Raw genomic sequence first — 15,996 nt, forward strand, 5'->3', positions numbered from 1 at the left:
TAAAAACAGAAAATTATAGATATTGATGAGGGGTTTTTGCAAATATCTATCAAATAGGATTACTAGCAAATGATATTTTGTGGTATTTTATGTTTCTATGCTATGATAATATGTGTGAGCAGCTTTTCCATATTAGATAAAATGATATTTTCTCAGGAAATTGAAAAATAAATTTACCTGTTGATTCAATATACATTTATTATAGGACTTTATAAGACACCTTGTTTTGCAAATGCTTTTTAGAGCAAAAGGCAAAGTCAATCAGCATTACACTATTGAAAAAAAAAGTTTATGGAAGGTATAATAAATACATGATGTATAGTGGGATTGCCTTGATGAAGACACCTTGTTTTACAAATGCTTTTTAGAGAAAAAGGCAAAGTCAATCAGCATTACACTATTGAAAAAAAAGTTTATGGAAGGTATAATAAATACATGATGTGTAGCGGAAATGTGACAGAATGTGACAAATTAAAAGAAAAAGAGGAAATTCATATCTGTTTATTTTAAATATGTTTGTGTTCAATCTTCATTGATTGTTTCTCCCTCTCTCTATATACTGCCTTTATTAAAAGCAACTTGACACCTTCATGCGTTCCCCCTTTATCAATACCAGCCCCATTTGATTGTGAAAAGGGCACAGAGAAAGAAAGTCTATTAAGAATAGGCAAAGCTGGTTTGACAGATTGCATAAAAGCTGAACGTTTGAACTTGATACTAAATATGACCTCTTTGCTGCCCATTTCTCAGATATGTCACATTTATTGACGGAAATACATGGGTTGACAAGGATGTTGTGGTTGGAGTGGCATATAGCCTTTAAACTTATCCCATATCAATATTGCTTTTAAAAAAATTACCAATTTTCCTATAAAAGATTAAATTTGATAAATATCTTTTGATTTTGAAACATTTATATAAGCCTGTAGATTAAACTATCATTTTAAATATGAAACAATTGAAAGAGGGAAACAAGTAAATTGAATTAAATTAAGTAATTAATTAATTTGATATCACTTTTATCAAAGAAATATTTTATCTCTTGAAAAGACTTTCCCCGCATGGTATACCAATGCATTCATGATCATATCCTTGCACATCTTAATGATTATATAAATTATCAGGATGAGACAATCCTCGTATCAGGACATATGTATCTTGTATCTTGCCCATACATGTAAAGATGTATGGTATTATTAGCTTTGGTCGTGATTTCAAGGGAGTCAAGGATTTGAGCAAATATCATCCTGGGGGAAAGGCGGCTTCTTAAAAATAGACAAAGAAGAGTGGTTGCATATAATGAAATTGGTTGCCTGTTAGGAAGTCCAAGGACGGCGTGTTGCATTTCAGTGTCTGCTTTATTTGCTCATTCGTCATGTTATTTTTTTACGGGGCGGGGGGGGGGGGGCATTGTCTTGATTTCTATAATCATGATTTTTATTTTAAATGTAGGAAAGGTGAGGCGGTCTTGCACGATTTCCTAGAACCTGTGCCTCTAAAACGTAGACCAACTGATCAACAAATAAAGAATAGTGAAATAGGAAAAGCAAATTAGCAAGGCAACAATACTTTTAACTGGCTAGTTTGCGTATTTAAATTAACAACAACATATATGATTCAATAGTCCCTACAAACAGGTCAGAAGCAATAATGAGTAGGCTTTCAGATATATTTTTGATAGAGCATGCCTGAAGTGACTTGAAATACGCATGCAATGTGCATGTCTATCATGACGGTATATAATCTTTTAATTTTAAGTCATAGAGGATCCATACTATTTTGGATGCAGAGCTGCACATTATTATCACAATGTAGATCCGATATTTCCTTTCACACACACACACACTGAACGTATTAGATACTTATTAGAAGCCAAGTCTGAATTATTCTATGAATATCAAATAGAACCAATATTCAGATAAGAATAAGATCGTGTATCAATTCAGAAAGTCACCATTTGATGCACTCAAAATCTAAGACAAACACAAAGTTCAATCATATTCATGATGCATGCCCTAGTTTTATCTCGCAAAATGCATGCAGGAAGAAAAATCGATTTGACCCACTTGATTCCCCTTTTATTCCTATAGTCTCATGGAACGTTTGCAACGGCAGGTGTTTCAGGAGCATGAAAGTAGATCGGCCAAAATGGTGTTCGATATACAGACAGATTTGACATTCCCCCCCCCTTTTCACTAGAGATGATGGAAACGGGGAGTGTTTCATGATGCATCTTATCAGTGAAAATTTGCTCTCAGCCAATCAGAGGCAAGGATTTCAGTAGCTTATAACACTTGTCAATGAAAATCACTGACTTTGTGCTTCATGACCCCTTGATGGGTAAACCCATGTGGAATAGATAGTGTCAAAGATCAAACTACAGATGAGATATGGTTACCTGCTACTGCATCTTTGGCCCATTATTTGATCTGCTTTTATTTTTTTGCAACGTGGGATTCTTGTTCCAAAAGGACTCTTCACATCTTTCATGATAGTTTGCCCAAATGCACTCCTTCTTGATTTTCCCTTCTTTTTCATTATTTGTTTGTGTGGGTTTTTTTTTTTTTGGGGGGGGGGGGGGTTGGAAAACTGGTTGTTTCAAGCATCAGGTTAATAATATAGGATCATGATGTGTATAGCGTAAGTATCCACCTTGCTAGGTGATCAAGGCGCTTCTATAAAAAGTCAAAATATATATAGAATTTCAATAAACTGGCAAACCTGTTTGTATGTTCTGCATAGATGTATATTGTTACATCTAGGATGTATATTGGTGCATCAATTTTGTGTATTTTTTTTTATACATGACAATAAATTGTCTTGAATCTTGAATCTCACCATAAATGCAATGTAAGTATACCATCAGAACTCAGGTCAGAGGTAATAACGTGTGATGAATCACTTTGATGATCTTGCATCTACCCGAAAAATAAAATAAATAAATGACAATAATAATGTGTTTTCATTTGTTTTTACAGCCCAACAAAGGCAAACCTCAAAATACTGAGGCAAAGAATGGCGGTGCTGGTGATAGTAGCTCCCTTCCAAACCACAGTCAAAGAGGAATCGGTAGTGGAAGAAGTATTCCAGTCAAACAGGTAAATAAAATTTATTGATGATCGCTCCTAAGTCAGGCTCTCATTAGATGATCCATTTGTGATCTGATTGTGGAAATGTTGGAAATTGCATTTTATTTGAATATTAGTGCTTTGAATTCATAAATAAAAATGACATGCTGACAGTTTCGAGCCTCACTTTAGGAATAAAAGCGCATTCAATTCTATTACATCGTAATGACATTGTAGCATTTTTTTTGTTGGATGTGATTTAAATACAATTTCAAATTTACAATGACCACAAGGATTGCAGCAGAGCACCTTTTTTATGTTTAGTAAACCTAATCCAAACTGTAAAGAAGAAAAATATTACTTGTTTAAATTTTTTTTCATATTCAATGCCAAACATGATTTGTTAAAGAAGACTGGTTCATAGCTTTTTTATGCTGCAGGCTTAAGCGTACATTTCATGCTGAAGCAACATTTAGTTATTAAATAGACTCACATCCCCAAACACCCTTTTTAGTGTTAATGTTTTAACTTTTGAATTGTATTTTCTTCTATGACTAACAAAAAAATTGAGCCACCCCTCGTTATGAGCTAAGTTATTCCACCAAACCACAATTACCCCTCCTGTTGATAACCTTTTATAGGTGATTAATTATTTGACATATTTCTTGAGGCCTGTGGACTGCCTTTGTATGTGTGATTTTATCACCCATATAGTTTAAATTGCATGCCAATAGCACATAAGAGGTCAATTGGAATAATTAATGAGGCTGAACAGGATGATTTTAGTATTATGGAATAGTGATTTATCATAATTGTTTTTTTTTATTGAATGGGCCATTTTAACACTTAATGTAAATATTGTTTGGTTTTTCAACAATTTTCAAACTCCGGGCAGTAAGTAGCAAATATTTTTGTTTGTTGCTAATTCTATGGTGTAGTTTGATATGCATGTAACATTTGTTTCTACAATGTTTAAGTTTGATGGCATGTGTTGTGTATGATTAGCACTAAAGCATGTGACATGAAAGGATTCACAAAAACAAATATGAATTCTATAAAATTTAAGAGAGGAGGATGCAGAGAGGAGACGGAAGAGGAGAAACAGAGGAGAAAAGGAGGAGGAGGGGGAGAGAAAGAGCAAGAAGATGAAGGAAAATGAAAAAAAGGAATGGGATGAATCGAGGAAAGATACTTAAAACAATGGAGAGGCAATATGAAATTTAATAAAAAATGAAGAGGAAGAAGTAGAAGAGCAAGGGGAGAGCAATGGAGAAGGGGAGAATGACCGGTGTGTTGGCTCAGTTGGTAGAGCGTCCGTCTCACAACCGGGAGGTCGGCAGTTCAAACCCCGGCCACGTCAGACCAAAAGACGTTAAAGATGGGAGTTGCTGCTACCCTGTTTGGCGTCCAACAATTAAAGGGATAGAGCCTCGTCGATCTGGCGCTGCACAGCAGCTGCCGGGCCAACGACCAACTTGGCAAAACAAATTTTCTGACTATTTCATTGCTGATGTCTGATTTCGAACAATGAAATATGGATTTTCATTTCATAAAAAGCAGAAAAGGAAGAAAGGGGTGGAGATAAGGAAAAGGAGCAGAAAAGGAGAGAAGAAGAAGCGCCTTAGTGCCTTAAAGAGTTTATTATGAAACATGAAGGATGCTACTGCTCCGATTTGTTGTATAAAGAAGAATGCCTGTGAAATGCAAAGGAAGATTGTGATTAAATAAGGATGTCATTCATACTGTCTGATAGCCATCAGCTGCCAATGTTTAGCCAGGTTTATAACAGGTGTCCATTGAAATGTAATTTCCATATGATTTTAAAGTTTGATGTCAATGAACTCAACAGAGTATTAGATTAATGGGGGTAGAAGAGTGCTTGGTTAAGTTTTGCATTATTACCCAATTGACACATTTTTAAAATACTTTTTTGAAATAACCATAGGGGAGTATATGCATGATAGGCCGACATTCTGAAGTCGGGTTTAACTTAGACCATGATCTAACTCTTTGCTAAAATTATAGGGAGCCAAAAATTCCAAAATATTCTTTATATTGTATATTTCTTTACTATTTTGTTTCATTTTGCTTTCATAATGAAAACAAATACTTCAAACTACTTCAGTTATCATTCCCAGATATTTATGAACAATTTGAGTTACAAATGAGTAAATAAATTGGATGTGTACTGTTATGGATTTGTGCCCCAATTGGCTCACCTTAAACCTGGGTTTTAATGTAAATCCTGGATTCAGAATAGGGGCCAATGAGTATACAAAGAGAAATGAATATGACTAGAAATAGAATCATTTTTGACCAAGTAAAATTCAAGAATTGTGATAATAAGTGCACAAAAATAATGTGAATTAGGATATCATTAGAATCAAAAGATAATGTGTATGTGTTGTGTGCGGTCATTCCCACCCCCCCCCCCTTCATCTTCAGCCATGAAATTTGTCAGACTAGTAAATTATTTAACTACTTATTCTTTTTTGTAGGGTTATCTTTACAAGAGGAGTAGCAAAGCGTTAAACAAAGAGTGGAAGAAAAAGTATGTTACACTTTGTGATGACGGCAGATTAACGTATCACCCAAGCTTACATGTGAGTATTTACCTTTAACTTACATTTCTAATATTTCACCTTTTCTTATGAATGAATAGCGTGACTGGTAGAAGTGTTTTTTTTATTGAGAGTGATTAGAAATAAGCTATAAAGAATTGATATATGGTGAAGAATAAAATTCTAAGAACAAAAACATTAAAAATTTGGTGATTTCAACCAAGTGCGTTTTGTCAACGAATTTGTAGCTTTGTCATTGTTACCTTAACAATTGAGGAATATTTCTATAAATTGCTGCTATTCTAAACTGCATAATAAATAATGTGTAAATATGATAAATGTGTAGGTCAAACATTTGAAAATCGATTTGATCATCGCATTTTGAAATGTCTCTCCCCTTGTATCTATAGGACTACATGGATGATGTACACGGCAAGGAGATTCGGCTTCTGAACACGACAGTGAAAGTACCCGGCAGGAGACCTCCTTTAGCCAGAGCTAACACCCAAGTAGGATCCAATTCATCAAACTCAGGGACCAATGGCATCGCTAACAACATGAAAGCTATGACATTATCAGGGCACGCTGGTAAGTTCAAGATAAATAAAAGTTGTCGCTAAGATGAGGTATATGATTGATTTTTGTGTTGTTCAGGGAGAGTGTCATAAAAATATGGTCATATGCTCTCCCAATGCTCTCACATAAAAAAACACACAAATCAGGCAAAAAATGTGAATTCCAAAATATTTAATGAAAATCTTGAAATTCAAAGCGCAATCTTGAAAACAAAACCAGCATCAGTGGAAAATCTGCCATTTCCTTTTCAACCATTTAGCATATTTATCTATTGTTTAATTGGATGTTATATGAAAAATGTATATTTGCAGGAAATATATGAATTTCAATTGAGTGGTGATAAACACATACTGTACAAGAATTTGGGATGGTATGTTGAGTTAATATAAAGGGTCTTAAGCATGCATTTTTATAAGGAATGTAGCCAGCCATTTATATCTCAGTGACTGTATTACAAGATACAGTTATGCAGCTAAAAGACATAAATCGGTAGCATAAATGGCCAACCATTTAGTGCAGTACTAGCTTTTAATCAAGATTCATCTGATAGTGAAGTATGCATCTGGGAATAGAGCCTGTCTTCAGATAGCGAGATATGATCTGGGGCATGGTTGTGGCAACCACAAAAAAGAGGGGGGGGGGGGAATGTCGGTGAAAAATGGAGAGTGTACCTTGTGGTATTGATTACAGGAGCGGCGGTTCTTGATGAAGAATGGGGGGTTGAATTCCCCATGAACATGGTCTCAATGTCATCGGGCTGACAGGCCTAATGCTTCATGCAACATTGCTCATCTTAGAAGGTTGGAGATGAGTCAGGGCTCGGGGACTCGAGGGTTGCTTTCTCGTGGAGAGAAGGAGCTCTGTATTCATGGGAAACATGATATTCTTGCTCTTTCTATGTTTCTCTCCTTCCCTCTCTTCTCCTCTCACTCATCTCATTATCCCTCTTCTCCCCATTTCATATCTTTCTCCCATTCTCTTTTTCATCCATTTCTTTTTTTTTTAATGCATTGTCTTGATCACCCCCGTAGTTTAATTTCTATCCTTTCTCATGGTAGCTGTCTTGATTATCCCACTTCTCTCCTTTAATTATCTCACTTTCTCTCCCTCTCTTTCTCACATTTTCTCTCTTTTTATAGATTTCATTTTCTCACACACACTCTCTTTCTTGCCTCACTATCTCACTTTATAACATTCCTCTCTTATAATCTCATTCTCTCTCTCTTTCTCTTTCTCCCTTACCCCATGTCCATCTTTTACTCCCCTTCCTATTCATTCTAATCATTTGACTCCCTATATATATATCTAGTTCTTTGTCTCTCCAGTCTCTTAGAGCTCCTATCTTTTTCTATCCCCTCCCTACCCCCCCCCCCCCTATGTTTGGTTTCCTCCTGTAGGTAATGGTCTGTCATTATGTTACAGCATGAGTAAATTAGAAGACACTTTAAAAGGCCAAGAAGGTTTTAAAAATGTACCCTGATGAAAGTAACCATTCCCGTCTGCTTAAAAATTAAGTGCTCATACCTTCTCATATTATCATATCCATACCCATCTTGAGGGGAAAGATCATTTGCTTTTGCATGCCCCACTTTGTGGAATAGCCTTCCTGAAGACATAAAAAAATGTACCTCTGTCGAAACTTTCAAAAATCTTCTAAAAACTTTGCTATTTAACTCTTAGCTCTTTATGCGCCTTGAGCACTCTACAGAGTGGATTTGGCGCTTTACAAGTCTCATTATTATTATTGTTATTATAGTTCTACAGCCCTGAGACTTCAATAAAGCTCGGATACTTTACTTGGTATTTTGTCAGTGATGATCAAGCCGATTCTTATTAGAACAATTGTCTTTGAAATTCTTTTCCTCAGGACCCGGCATCCATTCCAACCAAGCAGCCATATCAAGAGACACAAGTAATCCGATGCTGTCACAAAGAGAAGTACAAGAAGCGAAGACAAAGTCTACATCACTGCCACGGGATACGTGTTTCTCAGATGCTGTTGTCATCTCAAATTCATCTGTCATGCCATCAAGTAAGCTAGTTATACTCATCAACATTTTGAATTATTGCTCTGCTTAATTAATAAAAAATGATGTTGATAGATTCTGTCTTGATTTTAATCACTTAGGGGACCTCTTCATGTACATTGTATTCATTACAGTCTATCCATTGTTCCTGTATCATCTGTCTTGCATTGTTTGTATATACTTGTGATTATCAGGGTTATGTCCTTGTGGATATTGAATATGAAATATGAATAAAGCAAATCAAATTCATCCAAATCAACATGTCAATAAGCTGTAAAAAAACCAAAAACATATAAGTGACCACCCGTCTAAAACCCCCGGCAAATAAATCACTATTCAATGTTTTCACTGATGGCTCAAATAGTTATTTTTCCTCAAAAAACTTCAGCACTGACAAAAGTAATTTGTTGACAGTTGACATATTAGCAGTCAGAGACCCGGGGCCTGTTTCATAAAACAAATTTACAATAACAGTTAACAAGCTACCGAGATCCTTCAAACTGATTGGCTGATTGTAGATTTGTCATACACTTTGTGCATTTGTTATTATGACCAATCTTTATGAAGTACCGGTACGTCATCCAATCATTGATCTTGATTTTATTGTCAGTGGTGAAAGTAATCAGCTGACACATGTTAATGAAATGACCCCTTGATTTCAAATCTTAGCAATGTCTTTCCTTTTTTTTCAATTTCTTACAGGTATGTCAAATGGTGTAGATGCGCCTCTGTCGTTCCCTCAGATGGGCATGACAAGTAAAGATGGGCACGGATCCAAGAAAAAACATAGAAGAATGAGGAGTTCAGGAGGGAACAAAAGCTTAGATCATCATCATTTAGAAGGTAAGAAACCCTTACACACAGATGCTAAATTTTTTTTTCTAAAATTTACAGTTTTTGATATAAATACTGCAGGTTTCTTGAAAAATGTCTCAAAAATGTATTACCTGCATGTCCTCTGTAGAAAAATTGAAAATACTGTTTTCCACTCTCAAAATGCAGCACCAGTACAAAGAATTGCAGTATTTTGAGAGATGAAAGAACAGTATTTTGTGTGGAACTCTTTACAAGGTGACATCCCAGCTTACATGTTATAAAAAAGATGGAATATTTTACCTTCCTGCACAAAGCACAGAAATGTATAAATTGTTAATTTCTTTATAGGGGCTACATGTCTGTATTCTAATTGGTTGCTGATTCTCTATATTTACTCAGGGAAAATACTTTGGTATAAGTGTTGGCCAGAATGGGTACGGAAAACATCTTACAATTTTAATGAAAGGAGATATCACATTGAAATTCACAATTATTTCATTTTTCATTTGCTCCCTTTCACCCTCATTAATAATCTTTCGCTTTTTGTGTGTGTTTTGGGGGGTGACTCTTCCTTCACAGACATGTGAGGAAACAATGATCCTGGAGAGAAAGTCACAGAATACAGTAATCAGTGTTTTTCCCCCTTTGTAGGCTTTAAATAGTAGTTGTTCGTCCATCTCTTTTATTTTTTGGCAAGATTTCTAAACTCTTTAAATCATAAACTGTTGGCATAATTGGCGCAAGAGCTAGGATATTGCTTGGTGATCTGTTATGTCATTTCTTTGGTTGTTTGTTTCTCCCTTTTTTCTTTGCAAGATATTGAAGCTCATGAAACAATCAATTCCTCGCATTTTTGGCATAAAAACGAGGATCTAACTAGATGTTTTCTTCTCGTTTCTTTGTTCATTTCCCAGCAGAAAGTGAAGACTGTGAGTTTGTTATTGTATCATTAGACAATAGGCAATGGAATTTTGAAGCCACAAGTTCAGAGGTAAGCCTTCCAATTCATCCATTTAATTATTGTGAATTTATATGCAAAATATTGTTATATTTCCTAATGAATGCCGATGGGGCATTAACAATAGGCTCTTTTAAATCAGTGTTGGACTTTTGTCACTCAGTTGAACACAACATTTCTGTTATAAAGAAAAAAATTTTTAAATGTAGTTGTATGGAGGTGTTGAAAGAATCAATTCCAAATGTATTCTCCCTCGTATTAATCATAGTTCTAGCAAGTACTTGAAAATTTGCAGTTGATTTCTCATCTTCTTGCTGCAAGGAGATTAAGTTAATGTGCTACAGCTAAAGCTGATTGATCAATTGTTTAGTTGTGACCGATATCTATTGCAAATGTTTTCTTGTCACAGCCCCCAGAGTGATACCATTTGTGTACGAGTGTGTGGAACTCTGTCAAGGAAGCTGGTTCTGGCAAAAAAAAATACTAATAAATGAAAATAAAAATAAAGGAATTACCTGGTAATAAATAATGATCTCTAATAAAATGCATATAAACTCCAATGCCAGGAACAGAAAATAAGTCATTGGATTTGATACATGTTCTTTGTTTGTTTGATTAGGAGAGGGATGGATGGGTGGTGGCCGTCGAGCAGAGGATATTAGCATGTCTTCAGACCAATGAGAGTGCAAAGGGTAAAGGTCAACTCTCCAATCTTGAACAGAGTGCCATCGTAGAGACCATTAGAAAAGTACGAGGCAATGGATCTTGTGTCGACTGCGAAGCACAGAGTAAGTTCTCTAAGCGGAACAAGATTAAAGAACGATTTGATGCAAATCATTTTTTCCCTATCAAGTTCAGTTGTTTTATTAATCTTGAGCTGCGGACAAATTTTGAATTAAAAAACGGTTATATGATAAAATGGGCAAATATGTGAGGATAGTACATCATCAGTTTTCTCTTTGCATATTTATGAACATATGAATAGAATTGTTTCACCAAATAATGCAAAAAAATCACAGCTTTGTTATTCCTTGTCCAGATTTGATGAGATTTTCATGTTTTTTTTCTGTCTGATTTTAATTTATTTGTTCGAATCATATCATTTTTAAGCTTGGAGTACCCCTTTGATTAGTTCCTGATCTTTCCACAAGATCCATAATTAACCTTTGTATTCTATTTTGTGTGACTGAAAACTTTGTAATATTTGATGTCATGTTAGATTTGTTTATATTTGGATAATGTAAACGGAAATGAATAAATATTTCAATCACATTATATTCCCTATAATCCAGAATTGACTTGTCTTAAAATAATGCTGTATGTGTTGTGCTTTTATTTTTTTCTCAGATCCCGACTGGGCCAGTTTAAATCTTGGAAGCCTCATGTGCATTGAATGTTCGGGTATTCACAGAAATCTAGGCTCACATATCTCCAGAGTTAGATCATTAACATTAGATGGATGGCCGTAAGTAACACATTCATATAGTCTTGTAAGGCTGCGTTTATGCTACCTCGTAAGCAAGAATCACGGTAACTGCAGATTCAGGGTTTAATTGACCATCACTTCAATGCCGTTTCTCCCTCACTTCCAGCCTAACCAGTGCGCATCGTAGCGCAGAGTGTGACCCAGGAAATAAAGGTCAACTTGTGTGCATGTTTGAATTGCAAAAGGTATTCAACTTCAATTTTCCATACAACCATATGTTCAGCTACTGTGTGAAGTGTGGCCGAGAATACAGCTGGCAGCGCGCAATTTGGCATGAAAACAAAAATAGGCCGAAACAATGATGTCATAGAGTCATGATTCAAATCAATGTTGCGTTTAATCAACCCTCTTTGAATATATTTATTCAGAAATGTCTTTCCAAACACCTCATTTTCCATGGTTCAATTTTGTGATTTGTAACACGTTTAAAGAGAAATTCCAGTAGTTGCAGTAAACACTGATTTCATGAGAAAGTCTGTAAAACAAGGCTTAATTGTCAGTATATCATCGAGGATCTAGATCTGGTACAGTTACATTAACTGAACTTTGTGAAATCTTGAAATCTACGCTGAAAAATGTTCACACCGAAGAACCCCAACACAGATAAGCGCACGTGGGACAATGTATAATTATTGCTTAGGGCGTCGGGCCCGACGCCCTACCCGAATCCTGTGCTTATTTGCTGATTTCTCAGCAATTACACAATTTCTTCCAGAATCCTTTGGCACATGCATTTTATTTATACAAACAGACACTTTGGTGGTCATTTCATTGGATTCTGTACGAACTCATTTTGATATCGTTACCAAAACCAGCATTTACCTTTAATTTTACTTTTGACTAAATGCAACCCTGATTCTGCAGCAAAGTTCTATTCCATGTTTCAAACCGTGATTCTAGGGTGAAAAAGTGGCACATAAAAGCAGCACAAATGTTTTGATCCCATGTTGAATCAATTGTAATAGGATGGTTATGAATTAGTGGATAGACTGACATTCTTGCATCTGATTGGCTCGGGTAAAATAAGTCAGTGAAAGTCACTGAAAAAGGTGCTCCGTGAAACACATCCCCGGGTCAAGGGGAGACTCAAATTTGATACTTGTACCGATTAAATCTAGAGTGAAGACATACTCTCTGGTCCGTATTCTGAAGTCAGGTTTAAATTAAACTCAGGTTTAAAGTTGTGGTTTAAATATGGACAGCCAATTGCTACATAATCACTAACAGTCGAGATATCATACTTTTAGCTCATTGGGCTCTCAAATCATTCATAATGTGTAGGAAGTATAAATAGATGATTGTCTTCACCATCGTTGAATCAGGAAAGAGCACAGTAAACATAAGAAAAATACAACTTAATAAAAATTTTGATACTTTTGGCTTCTCATACTTAGACCACAACTTTAAACCTGAGTTTAAGTTTAACCCGACTTCAGAATACGGGCCTCTGTGTCCAAATGCAGCCATAGTACATAGTGAATCTAGTCTTACTTCTTCAGACCCTGCATTATGCACAATCAAATTCCACAAACCAAAGGGCTGTGCCTGCAGTGTAGATCAATCACTGTTTTATAACTGCTTTTTGGTTCTTTTCATTTAACCCGCAGTCCCGAGTTAGCGCAAGTGATGATGCTTACCGGCAACGCGTTGACAAACAGCGTGTTCGAGGTGTCGTTACACAGTCAGAGCAAACCTTCAGTCACGTCGGGTCGCGAGGAAAAGGAGAAGTGGATACGAGCGAAGTATGAAAAGAAAGAATTCATCGCACCCTACCCGTACCCCGAGAGAAACCTTGGTCAGCAGCTTATGGAAGCGGTCATCAGGGAAGATATCAGGGCGGTCATGCTGTTATTGGCCCATGCGCAGGACGACGAGGTCAACTATCGCTATGGCGATGGAGACGGGAGGTCGGCCCTTCACCTGAGCTGCGCCATGGGAAACGTTGTCATCACCCAACTTCTCATTTGGGTGAGTTGATATCGCTGTTTTCAATCTCTTTCTCAAAAATTATAAACAGATATTTAAAGTTTACTCATAGTCAGTGAGAGGCATAGGTAACCTAGATGGATTTGTGCAGCTAGAAATCTTTTTATTATTATTTTATTTTTTAAGGAACAAGTGCACACATAGTTTCCAAGAATGCATATAGCATTTCCATTTTTTTTAATGTAGAATGAAAGAACACTTTTCATTAAAAGCCTTGCTCACAGGCATAGGTACCATGGCCGGAGATTTAACCCCAAACTTTCAAATGTCTTGTCCGGCACCTTAGACCACTTGGCCACCGCATCTCTGAGCTAGAAATTTATGCCTCCACTATTGCCAGAACTAATTGTGTTTTACACTTGAACCTTCATACCTATTTACAGATATTTATAATGTACGAGTTATTATGACGACAAGCCATTAAATCTGTGACATCTGACCTTGTGACCCCTGATCAGAAGATATCAGTATAGCTCCCATATGCACAACTGAGACAATTTTTGCCTTATTTCATTTTTCAGTACAAACTCAATGTAAACATCATGGATTCTGATGGGAGAACCGCGCTGGGGTACGCGAGGAGCGTTGGAGCCGACGATTGCGCAAAGGTGCTCGTCATGAACGGTTGCCATGACAATGGAGATTTAAACTCTAACATGAACAATAGCACGTTACTTAGAGTGCCCCGAGGACCCGGAAGGGGGCATCATCTTACCGGCGATAAGATTTCCAGCGTAATTTAGGACCTTTTGGGGATATGCAAGCTTTGCATTCTGTTTGGTGGTATGAGAATGAGAGGAGAGAAATAGGATGTATATTAGTGAGGAGAGAGAGAGAGTGTGTGTACATTTGTTTATGGATGCAAGAAAGAGAGTTGATACAAGTAAAAGAGAAAAGGAGTATAGAGAGAGAAGGTTGCTAATGTTAGAGGCAAAGAGATGAGAGTCACCTTATAAGAGAATCAAATAGGAAGGGAGCATGTGAGAGGAGTGGGGATGTCATATTTAATACCATTGATGATTTTGAGATTACAAACTAGAATCATTTTCATTTAACAAACATACATTCTTCTATGGGACACATACTTCCCTTCATTCAGTGCCATGTTGAGCGCTCAGACCTGCAGGTATGTGTTCCTGGAAAGTAAGTCTATATTCTAGGATAATTTCAGATCTATTGAGGTATGATGATATATCATGTAATAATATACCAATGCTCACAAACCTGAAAGGTAGATTCAACCCTTCTTTGAACGTTATTTACAAATTCACACTTTTCAGTCTTTTACGTTACTGCTGACTTTGCATTTGTCTGCATTTTCATGATGGTTACGCAAGCAATCGAGATCGAATCCCCCTCCTTCCATTCTCACTGATAGATCAGATTGAGAACATTTTCATCAAAGGAACAGAATATTCAAATGGTCTACAAGCAGTTGGTCTACTCTACATCCCAGATAGTCTAACACCACATAGGCTAATAAATCCATTTGGTCCACTCTCTATTTGGTCCAGCTGTCATTTGATCTACACTACACTTTATTAGTGTAATACCAATTAAGTCTAATTCTCATTTCTTATGATGCTCAGACAGTCTACTTTCCACTTCAGAGATGCCAAGTTCTAAGACCAGCTATGCGTGAGATTTTCTGTGAATCTGAGTAAGATCACAGACATTGTGTACAATGTATATGGGTATAGGCTGTGATAGTTGCGTGAGACAGAGATTTGAGGGGATGAACAAGAGTCCAAAATGCGTGAGTCTCACGCATAATGCGTGAGACTTGGTAGCTCTGCCACTTCATCTATTAATTATGTGCAAATTAGTGCAAATTTGGTTCGTAAACAGTTCATATAACCAGACATTGGTGTTAGACCATGTGGATGTTAGTTAGGCGAAATGGATATAGTCTAACCTCCAAATAAGACAAATGGGGAATAGGCTAAATGGCATTTAAACCAAATGGTTAGTAGACGAACAGTACCAGCCACACAGAAACGAGATTAGCGCTAACATAGCACTAATTGTAGGCCCAGTCACATATTTCGGATTGGGATGTCAAACATTGATCCAAGATGCAAGTAACGTGTTGTTGTGATATTAGCCATCGATGCATTACTGTTGGTTGTGACTGAACGTCTGTTAGAGCTAACTATGTTTCTGTGTGGCCAGTACTGGTTTAAGATGAACCATGGTCCCTTCTTACAAACAGTTGCTATTGATCCAAACAACCTCAACTATATGGAAATCCTTCAATGTCATCATTTTTTCTACAGGAAATTATAGCAAAATTTCCTTTGTAAACAAGAAACACATTTAATTTTGGAGAAAACGATGGATGTACGGATATAAATCATACGTAGAAAATATGTTGAAAATATTCTGAGCAAACATGCATTTTGGATGTTGATGTTGGTGGCTTTCCATAGTTGTGGTTGATCAGATCAATCGTAAGTCTTTGTAAGACAGGGCCCTAGATTAGACCATGTGAGATGAGATCAAATAGAAAGTAGACCAA

General features: G+C 36.4%; 1 protein-coding gene across 2 annotated transcripts in view; it reads left to right on the forward strand.

Moving 5' to 3' along the window:
• LOC121411652 (arf-GAP with GTPase, ANK repeat and PH domain-containing protein 1-like) overlaps positions 1-15,083 on the forward strand; it is a 53,345-nt gene extending 38,262 nt beyond the window's left edge. Inside the window, exons 7-16 of one of the 2 annotated variants that reach the window (XM_041604472.1) lie at positions 2,979-3,098; positions 5,567-5,671; positions 6,040-6,217; positions 8,073-8,237; positions 8,935-9,075; positions 9,963-10,039; positions 10,626-10,794; positions 11,354-11,471; positions 13,100-13,460; positions 14,000-15,083. In XM_041604472.1, the coding sequence (XP_041460406.1) occupies positions 2,979-3,098; positions 5,567-5,671; positions 6,040-6,217; positions 8,073-8,237; positions 8,935-9,075; positions 9,963-10,039; positions 10,626-10,794; positions 11,354-11,471; positions 13,100-13,460; positions 14,000-14,221 (1,656 nt within the window). In that variant the 3' untranslated portion in view covers positions 14,222-15,083. The remainder of the gene's footprint in view (positions 1-2,978; positions 3,099-5,566; positions 5,672-6,039; positions 6,218-8,072; positions 8,238-8,934; positions 9,076-9,962; positions 10,040-10,625; positions 10,795-11,353; positions 11,472-13,099; positions 13,461-13,999) is intronic. The other variant, XM_041604473.1, reaches the window with a different exon arrangement.
• Positions 15,084-15,996: the final 913 nt, after the last annotated feature.

This window comes from Lytechinus variegatus, chromosome 3 (genome assembly GCF_018143015.1).
Source record: "Lytechinus variegatus isolate NC3 chromosome 3, Lvar_3.0, whole genome shotgun sequence".
In the NCBI taxonomy this organism is placed as follows: Eukaryota; Metazoa; Echinodermata; class Echinoidea; order Temnopleuroida; family Toxopneustidae; genus Lytechinus; species Lytechinus variegatus.